This window comes from Corvus brachyrhynchos, unplaced genomic scaffold (genome assembly GCF_000691975.1).
Source record: "Corvus brachyrhynchos isolate BGI_N302 unplaced genomic scaffold, ASM69197v1 scaffold21, whole genome shotgun sequence".
In the NCBI taxonomy this organism is placed as follows: Eukaryota; Metazoa; Chordata; class Aves; order Passeriformes; family Corvidae; genus Corvus; species Corvus brachyrhynchos.
This window is the reverse complement of record NW_008236924.1, coordinates 6,848,305-6,860,261: the sequence shown is the minus strand read 5'-3', so window position 1 is coordinate 6,860,261 and position 11,957 is coordinate 6,848,305. Positions and strand designations below refer to the sequence as shown.

Here is an 11,957-nt window from a genome sequence, read left to right as displayed (position 1 = left end):
GCCTGGCCTTGGGCACTGCCAGGGATCCAGGGGCAGCCACAGCTGCTCTGGGCACCCTGTGCCAGGGCCTGCCCACCCTCACAGAGAGCAATTCCTTCCCAATATTCCATCTAACCCTCCCCTATCAGTATGAAACCATTCCCTTGTCCTTCCCCTACCTCAGCTGAAGTACACATCTCTGCTGGAAACGCACTGCTTTCTGCTTCGTGCTTGGCCACGTTTTCTAAGGAAGATGCTTTCCACAAGGGCAGGATAAAGACACTCAACAGGATACAGAAACCAGTGGGACACAGAAATCTAACACTGCTTTGGACACAAATCCCTGCCCACAGTTTGGTGGTCCCAGTCCCCGGGCGGCTGCAGCCGCAGTGACAGCTCCTGGCACGGGACAGCAGTCCTGCTGACTCACCCAGTACAACTCCTGCCCAGAGCAGTTTTTCCATAAAAATAAACCCAGCCCTAATAAATAAATGCATTCCCATCGTAAAAGCCCGATTGGTGGCTGGGAAGGAAGAGCCTGAGCCTTGCAGCAAAACAATTTCCCTCTGGATTGGAGACTCTGGACTGTGCTCCAGAGAAAGCACGTCAGAAGGAGCCCATTTCCCTGGGGAGGGGGACAGGGGGACCAGCACTGAGGTGGAAGGACCTGAGCCCCAGCACAGCCACTGCTGTAACAGAGGCTGGGAAGAAGCGACGCTCGCTCACGAGGGGGATTTAGGAATTGGCGCAGCTCCCAGCAGAGCAGACCTGGGGGATACACGAGCATTTAGCAGGGAGCCAAGGGCTTTTGTAAACAGAAGCTCAAACAAACATCTCTCATTTCACAGATGGTGCTCACAATTTACAGCTGGCACATTTAAAGGCCACCTTGGACACATCGGTGCTCACGGCTGCAAACGGGACACAAGAAATGCCCCAGGCCTGCAGGCCTCAACATTGGCACTCCAAGGAGCCTCCTGCTGACATCCCCAGGAGTAATTTCCACAGGAATATCAGTAGGACTCTTTAGTAGGAATGAAGAAGGTCAGAATGACCCAACTCCTTTCCCTGCAGCTTCCCAGTTTGGGTGAGTACAGGCTCCCAGCTCAGCAGCCATTGTGCTCATGGAGGCTGCCAGGAGAGTCAGCTCCTCCTGAACAGCTCCCCAGAACCACGGCCCTGGTCCACAGCTAAAAATTGCAGGAAATTGTGAAGAGCACAAGAAAAAACTCCAAATTCCTGACCAGCAGAGGATTTGAAGGAGTGAAAACCCCAAGGCACCTCCAGACCCTCCCCATGGCCACAGATCCTAATTGTGGGCCCGGTAATTCCAGGGGAGCACCAGAACCCCTGGCACGGCAGCACCAGATGCCCCAGCCCGGGGCAGAGTGCGTGGCTGCCCGAGGCTGCCTGCAAAGCCCACACTGCTCAGCTGCCTGGACAAACAGAAGTGCCTTTATGGAGACACGATTCGGGCAGCCCTGCGGAGCGGCCGGGACGGAGCCGCCGGACACTGGCACCATTCAGACACCCTGCCCCGACCCAGCCCGCAGCCACAGGGCACGGCTGGGGACAGACCCGCTCCTGGCAGCCCTCCTCACCCTCACCACTGCAAACCCCATTCCCACCGAGGGCAGAACCCCATGGAGCTCTCAAAATCACTGGCACAGTCCCTGCTCCTGGGCTAGCAGAGGGAGTGACATCCATACACACTTAGTCAGAATAAAATCAAGTCAGATGCTTCATTTCTGAGTGGAAGATTGCATTACAGACAATTGATTTAAATACTTGGGGTCACAGAGAATATTTGCCCTGTGGTATTAGCCCCCTTAGGATCCATATTTCAACCTTTAGCTCAACACAGACCAAATGTATGTTCCTGCATGTGCAGAAATTACCCCAGAATCCCTGGACTTGCGGAAAAGCACCAAATGCCACCAGCACTGTCAGAGCCACGAGCTGCCAGTGCTGGCCTGCTCAGCCCTGTTTCACGTCACAGAACTAAAGGCTCCTGAACTGGCACAAGCACCTGGTTCAGTGCCAGCCTGCTCACCTAATCCCTCAGGAACAGCATGGTGCCTCCGCTCCCCAGAGCCTCACACAGCTTGAACTGAGTTATTCACCTGAATTTCTTTATAACTTCTGTTAAGAAAGAAATCATTAGGAAGAGGTAACTCTCGGAATCTGAAAAGCTGTGAATTTGGCAATCAATCCCTGTAAGGTCCCAGCAAGATCCAGGCTTACAAACCTCATTCTGTGATAAGCCACACCATTTTTTCCCCCTTGAATGATAAATTAAAGCCATCCTGTTGGGGGAATGGGATGTGCCTGACTCCAGAGCTTCAACCAGGCATGAGAGAGAGGCATCTTTACTCTGTATGTACCATATGTAAAGCACAGCCTTGATTTGGAGGTGTCCTACCTTTGGGTGGTCTGTCCTGCCCCCACGGCACTCCTGGCAGGGGCTGGGCCTCCCAACCCTGCTCCTGGGCATGCTGGAGAAGCCACTGAGGAGCTGGTGCAGCTCAGGGTTGGTGGCAGAAGGATGATGATGGAAGCAGAGCAGATGGTGAAGCTGGATGAAGCCTGTGTCTGTTCCACACTTACCTTCCTGCCTGCGAGAGCCTGGCAGGGCCTGGAGCCGTCTCACACTCTGCAGTGAGAGCTGCACCCCAGACCCCAAACCCAACCCAGCCAAGGCAGCAGCAACAGTGTCACCATGTCCACAGCACCTGCCCTGGCACCTGGGCCTGGCCATGCTGAGCCCCCAGGGGCACCCAGCTACACCAGGAATGGCCCTGGCTGCCCTCAGGGCATGGGGGTGCTTCGGGTGAGTGGGAACTGGAAGTGTCGGGCCATGGGAGGACCAGAGGGGTGGAAGGACGGGGTCCCTGCGCTGGGAGGGCCGCGCAGCCAGCGGTGCCGTGAGGGGAGCAGAGCTCCTGCTGCCCATCCGCAGGGATGCGCAGGGCGTGCCCAGCAGCGCCGGGGGAACGGGCTTCACCTCCTGGAGATCTGAGCAGATCTTCACATGGCCGGGAGGGGAGGTTCTGTGGGAAAATGCTGCAGGGCCTGGCAGGAAGGAAATTCCCCCAGCGGAGCCACCATCGCACGAGGGCTCCGCCGTGGCAAGTTCAGGGACTTCATAAATAACTGGGCCGTCCCCAGGGAGGCATTGCTAAGGTCACTATTTTTTCCCTTGAACTTTCCAGATGAAGGAAGCAATAGCAGAAGCAACAGCACAGATTTGGCTGCAGATCAACTGTACTGACAACAGTCACAGGATTGAACTCAGAAGAAAAGTCCTTTGTGTGTGTTGGAGTTATCACCAGATGGGCCGGGCAGCACTGGGGAGTTCTGCTCAAAAATATTGCACATGGGCAAAACCATGAGAGCTGGAACCGATGGCAGATGTAACCCACAATAACTAACTGCACTGCTTAGGCCAAGTTAAAAATGCAGGGCACACGTTTGTGTTTGGTGCCCATTAAAAATTAAAATGTTAAATTGTATTCTTCAGCAAACTGCTGAGATTGAGAATAAGAGACAACTCTGATTAAAGATTAAGGATGGAGAGTCTATAAAACACTAATTATCACTGTACTTACAGGGAATTTGGCCTGTTGGGCTTAATTACTTCTAGTTCAAGATCACTCGAGTTCAGGCTGGGCTGGGGAGCACTGTTGGAGTTGAGGAAGCTGTTTACGTTTGAAGAGATGACAGATTCCAGGCTGGAGTTGATGATGCTGTTCCTGTTCTCCTCTAGAAAACACCAAAACCCAAGAATCATCAGCTGCCACTGCAGACAAAGTGAAGAGCAAATGGCTACGAAGGCATCGAGCATTCCCAGGAAATCCTGTCCCAGTGCAAACAGGGACATCTCCCCAGAGCTCAGTTAGTTACAGACACATTATACATTACACCACAAGAAATACCAGGTACTCTTTGGCTCTTTTGGGTTTAAGATGCAACTACATTTAAATGAACACCATTTTTAGCAGCAAAAAACACACTTTTCTCAAGGTATTAATATTTTACATCCCCAAAGGCATCCAAAATGCCACAACCTGAAAGAAATTGAAATGTAAACTACATATGGGAATGGATTTGTGTGACTGAAATCAGCTCCGAAGGGACCAAGTGTTTGGGTGACAGAGCAGGACAACACCTTAGGTCAGGAACAGGGAAGATCACCCAGTTAAAGGTGTTTCAGCCTTGTATTTGACACCAACTACTGTCTCTCTTTCCTGGCCAGGTCTAAAGGGGAAGGAAAATGGGTCTCTGCTCCATTTTGGCTCAGCTCTTGCGACATGAGCAGCAGTGGAGCAGAAGTTTTCCTTTGGATCTGATGCAGAATGGGATGTGCTGGGCATCCCCCAGTGCTGGGGAAGTGCTGCCATTGCTCTGCTGACAGCCAGAGCTTCTCAGAGATCCCTGTTTCCCTCCAGCACGTGTGTTGAGAGATTTCCCCATTGTTCGTATAACTTCAGCAACGAGCACTGACAATGTTGTGCATCTCAAAGAGCCACCACAGCACGGGCCCCCTCCTCAGCTCTGCTCGGGTAACCCACAACCCCATTAACTCATTTCCAGGAGACGCCTTTGCCACGGGAGCAGTAATTGCAGTTGTGAGAAGCAATTAACAACACTGATGGCACGAGAGCAGCCCCAGGCAGAGAGTGGCTGCTTCTGGGATGTGGCTTTCCTGAAAGACAGGCACCAGCTGGAAAACACAGAGTCCTACTTCAATGATACATCTTTCCAAAATTATTTTTCCAGTGCACAATAACATGGTCAAACTACAACCCCAAAGCATGTAGTGGTAGAGTCCTTCCTCTCAATCCCTTTAAATTCCACCTCTTTTTGAGTGAGGTGAATGCACGATATTAATTTGTAACCTGTGCACGTTTAAAGGGGGGGTAAAAGAGTGCAAGAGGAACTGCTGGGTTGTGTGAAAGGTTAATCCTGAGCACACAGCAGAAAGGAACTGCCTGTAAAACAGCCTAGCAGGAGGGCTGTCTTGGGGTGTAGGGGCAGCTCTGCCACCACGCCAAAGGGAAAAGCCACAGTAGCAAAAGGATTGTGGATGCCCAGAGCAGAGTCCACCGCTCCTTGTCCTGCTCCTTCTCTGGAGCTGCTGCATTTCCCAGGTACCTGGACAGCATCAGCACTTACAGGGCAGCAGGACAGAGCTTGGTTTAGCTCAGGCTGAGCTTATCTTCCAGAGATGAGCCAAAGCCAGGGATGTGTGATGTTGATACACATCAACGTGTTCCTGAAATTGGATTTCATTAATCTTGATCTGCAATAAGCCACCATGGGAACAAGCAACACAGACACTTCTCTGTCCCCACTCTGCAAAAGTTGAACCCTCTGGGCTCAGAGGGCACCAGCACCTTGTGATGAAAAAGATGATCCGTGCCAAAGACAAAGAGGAAGAAGTGAAGAAAAGCAGAGCGCTGACCTCCACAAACACTGACAGGCAGATGTGGGAGCCAGCAGATGAAATAAGAGAGAAATTAAGCTAAGGACCTAAAAGCCCCAAATCTCTCTGGTTTTGTGTCTGCCAGAGCAGGTTTTAGGCAGCCCATGACAGACCACCTATACCCAGCTGGCCAAGCCCAGGGACTGCCTGTGCTGAGCCCGGCCGGCCCTGAGGAGCTGACCTGAGCCCCCGGAGTGTGGACTGACACCAGCTTATTATTTGCAAACATCTTCTGCCCAAGGCTGAAGGGTGGGAATAAGCTCCATAAGCTGGGCAGATCAGTGTGGATTGTCCCTGTAATATCCACAGCAGCCACCCGCCAACAGCCACAGACCGGGAAGTGCCTCAGCTGAAGGGGAAGGGAGATGAATGGCAGAATCTGAAAGTCTTATTTCCTCCTTTTTATTATTTTTTTTTTTACTTTATTTCCTCCTTTTTAAAAGGCTGGAACTGTACTTTGCTTCATGCTTTTGAAAGCTTATGTGAAGGATTCTTTGCTGGAAGATTTAATTTGGTCTGACAGCTCCAAGAGCAGAGCTGCCCATCAGCTCAAGAGCATTTCCGGCATGCAAAGGGCAGAAGAGCCTTTCACCCCTTACCCAAACTTTGTATCTTTAGTGGGAAGTCAGGCAGGCAGAGCCACTGGAGCCTCAGCAGCACCCTTCTCTCCAGGAAAGCCACACCGTGCTGGGGCAGGGCCCTGCCTGATAACTGATCCAGGGCGCTTCGGTGACAGTGACCCCAGGGACCAGAGAGGGGATGACAAAAGAACTGATAAGGAACAAAATGGTGTTTGCTGTGTTGGTGCCACTTGTGTCACAACAGCCACTCCCTGGGTCAGATGTGGATGAAAATGTAAATGTTTAACAACAAAATAATCACTATAATCATAGATTAATCACAATTATCTAATCTGCTCCCTGTCGGTTGAACACAACAATTTTTGACTTACACACAGCTTGGTGTGATGAATGCTAGCTAAAGTATCAGAAAGGTATTGGACTTTGATGAACAGATTTCAAGTGATGGAAAATCCACTGTCATTCCTTTTTATGTCAAACTGCTCCCAGTCTTAAAAAATGTGCACCCTGCTCCCATTTTGAACATTTCTAGCTTCAATTTCAACTTTCAATTTCACAACTGGGCTTGAGCTGCTGCCTAAGCCCTTGTGCTTCACCCTGACCTAGAGCCTTGGTCTGTCTCCAGACCGGTAAGAAAGGAAAGCAAAGGAAGAAGAAAAGAAGAAGAGAGGAAACCTCACATATTTCTCAAGTGATGTGCAGCAGGGAAGGCAAACACTGAATAAAACAGTGGTGGCTTCCCAAAGACAAAACTTAGAAAATGTTGCTTCACATGGGAATAAATAAATGCAGAAATAAAGAAATGAGCTCAGCTCCTCTCTCAGGCACGGGGAGGATGGCACACGGAGGCTCCAGCAGCCCGGCGAGCCTGGAGGCTGACAAGCCACTGAGTAGTTAGCAGCAAATAAATTACTGGGGCTGAAAGTTTTCAAAAGCAGCATTTGATATTTGAGGCTTCACTGAGAGTCATCCCACACCATTTCCAGAGCACGCTCTGGGGCCATCACTGCTTCCTCAAACCCACGCAGATCTCTCCTACACCCTCTGAAAGGAGAGTGCCTGGTAATTAACAGTAACTTAATCAGACAAACCCACATGTTTTGGGAGTCAGCAAAGTCCACAGCGACCACTCTGTCCACTCTGTCTGGGGAGCTGGCTATCCCCAACCTCCCCTGGTCCACTTGTGCTTGTCCTGCTCACCAGGAGACTCCTGCTTTTCTACCAAACTGGGAGAGCTCCCTGCATGCAGCTGGCTGGCTCCAGGAGCACAGGGGCAGGAAGAACCAGAGAGCTGGGAACTGGCTTTACTCTGTAACATGAAACAACAGCCTGCGCAGACACATTTCTGCCACCCCATGAGCAGGGCTGGGGCCTTGGCTCCTTCACCCAAATATCTGGAGCATCAATTAGTGACAGAAATGGAAAGATGAGCTCCAACATTTTTAAACTGCCATGGTACATAATCCTCAGGAAAATGCCGAACCTCCTGGCCGAGTTTTCCTGTCTGTAAAAGGCAAAGTGCCTGAGGGCATCCTGAAAGGGCCACCCTGAGGGGACGCCAGCGGGTGGCCTCCCTTGCCACAGGTGTGGCACCCTGGCCCGGCAGCTGATGGCAGCGATGACGGCTCCCGGAACATGAGAAGGGGACAGAGAAGGGGACACGGTGGGGAGGGGAAAGCAACACTTTAACCCCTGCTGAGGCAGCCTCATGTAGAGCCCTGGTTAAGGGCCTGGATGCCAGGAGAGATTCCACTCCCCACCAACACAACAGCGGAGGAAACCGAAGCCTGACCCTGTTATGGAATCACCCCTTCCACTGACAGCAGGAAAACTGCATGGGAATGGCATGGAAATGACAGTCTGTTAGGCATGATTAGGGCAAAGCTGGAGGGCTGGGAGGGCACTCACGCTTCTCGTTGGGCTGGGCCGTGTGGAATAGCGTCAGCGGCCGCTCGCTGCACGAGGGAGGCTTCGACTCCGTGCTCTTCTTGCGGGATAACAGCAGCTGCGAGTTCGACGCTGGAGCCTCCGGCACCGTGTTAAATATCTGTTAAAAATAATAAACAAGTCGTTCTTTGGCATCACCCCGTGGAACAGGACAGCTGCCCACCTGCCTGGGCTGCACCGCTGCACAGCACAGCCTCTGAGGAAGACATGCACTCAACAGAGCAACGTTTTGGGTACAGATTCCTAAATTCCACATTCCCACTCTGTCTGCACTCCTCTATTTTTCACCCAAGACGCACACTGCGAGCTGTGAAGAACCCTGTCACTCTAGCACTCTGCTGACTTTTGGGGGTGCAGGTGATGATGAGCAGCCCAGATGGACCAACCAGTGCCCCCCCTGTGACCCCGGCGCCCGCGCTCCCATGGCTGCAGACCAGCTTGGGAAAGTCTTTGCAACTTCCAGCCACAGCTGTCAGAAAACTGAGTAACCACATTTTTCTCAAGAGGATGAAATTTTAAAACCACACAAACCCAAAGAGCAGCAGCCTTGTTGGTTGCTGATATTTGGTTATGTATTGTTCCTCTTCTGGACCCCCGGGCTCAGACAAGGGCAGTGATCCCTCCAGACCAGCTCTCTCAAGGTCTCCCTCCATTGCTAGAGTCCACTAAACCCAACCCTCAGTGTCTTTCCTGCTCTACCTGCCCCTGCCAGACAGACAATTGGCATGGCCAGGCTTTCCCAATAGGAAAAGCACATGTTGGCACAGCTCTCTGCTGAAGAAATAACTGGATGTGGACTTAGAGCCGTGATGCCACCCCAGTCAGGGCAAGTCAGGGCAAGATGGTTTCTACTTCTGCCTTCACTGCCCAAACGCACAAATTCATTACTCCTTTCCAACCAAATCCAGACTAACAAAAGATCCTAATCAGGGAACTGGCTGAATTTAGAAGAAAATGGTATTTTTTAGCACATACAGCCAGGGAGGGACAGCCAGGACCATGGCCCCACCAGGCCACCACTGCTCCACTGACAGACCACAACATCCATGGCCAACAAATACAAATGCATCAGGATTCAGATCAACGTTGTGGATAAAGCCAGTACTTGGATAAACCCAGATTTAATCAGCCAAGCAGGAGCCAGCTGAGGTGTGCATCTCACACTGCTTTTGTTTAGTGCTCATCTCTCTTGAAACCAAGGACAAATTCCCATTTAACAGTGGGAAGGGGGTAGAAAAGGAATTTCTGTGATGGAGACACAGCCATGCTGACTCACACTGGGATGACCATAAACAAGGCTGGCTACCAGCAGCACTGGTTACACAACTACAGCCCAAGAACGAGATGCCAGCTGCCCCCTCCCTGGCACAGCCCCACCGTGGTGCCACTGGCCATGGGGAGGGAGGGAAGCCTGGGAGAGGGGGCTGCCATGGGCAAAGAGAGACCAATTCCTTTCCATAAACTACTGGCATGAAAGAAGCAAGGGAAGCCATTACCTTCTCATGGTTTTCTATTAAAATTTCAATCACAATGTTCTGGAATTTGATGTCCATAATGGCAGCGACTGTTTCCTCTTGAGGTCGAAGCAGTGTTGGCCCAAACACCACACCCAGATTAGCAACAGTCATCAGGTTCTGCTTGTGATTATCTGCAACTCTGGGAAAAAAAAGAGAAAGAAAATGAAGTAGGTGATGGAACTAATCCACAGGGAACCCCCTCCCTGCCCTCCCTGCCTTGTGGCTGGCACAAGGATTACAACGCCATTTATATTTTTCACGCTCCTGGTGAGCTCCTTGAAGGCTCAGCCGTGTGGAAAAGTACAAATTTAACTGTTGTGTTCCTGGAGACCTTTCAGCCTCCGTGAATTGACTAATCCCATAAAACCTCAACCCCACGCCAGCCACTGGGCTTCATGCTGCAAACCACTCCCAGGAAAACATCTTGAATCATTAATGCTTAAAACCCTTCTGAAAACAAATTGTTGGACCTCTGACACACGCTGCTCTCCAACTCAATGAGTGACCTCATATGTTCCAAAGGCCAATTCCTTCCCAGCCATTCCAGCACCAGAGGTCAGTCCCATCCAGCCCAGCCAGGCTGGCTGGGAGGCCAAGATGGGGCTTTGTCCCCAGATCCCTGTGCCCCACATGTTCCCTTCTCTGTGGCACAGTGAACCCCCCAAGATGGGGACCCAGGGACACAGGGACATCTGAGCCTTCCTCCTTGTCCCCTCCATCTCTTCTTGTTCTCAAGGTGGCAAAGACCAGCTCAGCAAAGTGAAGCAGCTCACACTGAGCATGTGGCACCCTGGTTATAGCATTTGAGGGGTTACCCTGGAGCAGCTCCAGCTGGCACCTGGTCTTAGAGATGCAAAGCCCCAGCAGCCCTAATGGGACGTGCCCTCTGCTCTGCCTCACCCCACGGGGACACTGCAACAGGGACACAGCCAGGCACCCCTCGGCCACGTCGGCTGCAGGTGCCCGGCTGCTCCAGGCAAACGCCGGGCTGGGGCCGGCACGGAGCTTGCCCTGGATGCTGCTGCTGAGTCACACGGGGACACGTGTGTGGCCGGGCCCTGCGGTGCAGCCCTGCGGCCCCAGCTCTGGAGTTTTTCTTGTGGTTTGCTCCTGACTTCTTCAACCAGGAAATGTGGTGGCTTCAGGCCGTGTGGTCACACTGCTGTAGCCTGAGGTGGTTTTAGTGTCTTTTCCTTCACGTTCTCTACTGTTTCTCTGGACAAATGCAGCAGGCCAGCACAGAGTAAGGCTCACACTCACTTGCTGGACTGACCCTAAAATTTATTGCTGTGAGTTTCTGCTATTGATTCTGGGGCCAAAACAGTCGTGTGCAAGCTCAGCATATTTCAGCACACTGTAAGCCCAGGCTGGTTTAAAAGAAAAGATGCTTTCCATCCTTTTCCATCCAAATCTCACCTGAACCAGCAAAGAGCTCATCCCTCTATCAGCTCCTAAGGCAGCAGACAGGAGCCTCATCACAAGGGGTGCTCAGGGACTCAGGGCTGCTGGCTTAGCTCCCCCAACAGCAACTTCAGCCCTACTCACTGCCAAGCAAGAAGCCACATCCTGGTGCATGTTACATCCCTGGGGAACAGGCAGAGCTGTCCCCTCCACCGAGTCTGCGCTTGGGATCCAACCTCAGAGTGGGGAGGTCCTGGCCAAAGCCCTCGGGAGCTGGTGGGACCTTCCTCTTACCCGTAACTCCCCCCACTGCCAGGAAGCTCTGAATATTTGATCACCAGCCTGCGGGAAATCTCCGGTGTCAGTAAACGGCTAGGGGAGACGGGCTCCAGCACAGCCCTGCCAGAGGTGACGTGCTGCCCACACTGCCACCTGGCCAGGCTGGCCATCCCCATCCCCATCCCTGGGCAGGCACGGAGCCTCTTCCCATCACCATCCCCCATCCTCATCCTCACCACAGCCAAGAGCTTGCCAAGCTGCTCATGGCCACGCCAGCACTTCCGAGCTGGGAGGGGAAACAAACTCTCCTTAGGAAGTCACAACCTCAGGGAGCAGCAAGAAAGGCAGAAGAAGTCCAATAAGAACCATTATATACTATAAAATACTTATATGGGGATTCAAACCTTCCCCCCACTCCCATCCACGTCACTCACAAATCCCAATGACATTTTTGCATTGCAAAACTGCATTTCAGACACACGTTCACATACTCCTAACTGGATATGGAAAAACGCAGCTGCAGTTCAAATGGCTTTGAAAAGCACTAATAAAATAATAATTTTAATGATCTTCTGTGGTTAGTAAAACAACGTTCATTTATAAAAAAACAACTGAACTGATCTAAGTCGCACAAAATTAGGTGCCTCCATTTCTCATTACCGTTACCATGTCCTACATCACTAATAAATTGCACTGTCACCAGCTCATTACAGTGAGGCAGCTGAGCGTGGTCCTGGTAATTATTTCAGACTGGGCTATTAATGGCTT

The 11,957-nt window shown here is 51.6% G+C and overlaps 1 protein-coding gene across 4 annotated transcripts in view; it reads right to left on the bottom strand.

Moving 5' to 3' along the window:
• ARHGAP26 (Rho GTPase activating protein 26) overlaps positions 1–11,957 on the bottom strand; it is an 84,950-nt gene that overhangs the window by 19,762 nt on the left and 53,231 nt on the right. For all 4 annotated transcript variants that reach the window (XM_008629027.2, XM_017728252.1, XM_017728253.1 and 1 more), the window contains exons 17-19: positions 9,489–9,648; positions 7,954–8,092; positions 3,588–3,741 (exon numbers count right to left, since the gene is read on the bottom strand). In XM_008629027.2, the coding sequence (XP_008627249.2) occupies positions 3,588–3,741; positions 7,954–8,092; positions 9,489–9,648 (453 nt within the window). The remainder of the gene's footprint in view (positions 1–3,587; positions 3,742–7,953; positions 8,093–9,488; positions 9,649–11,957) is intronic.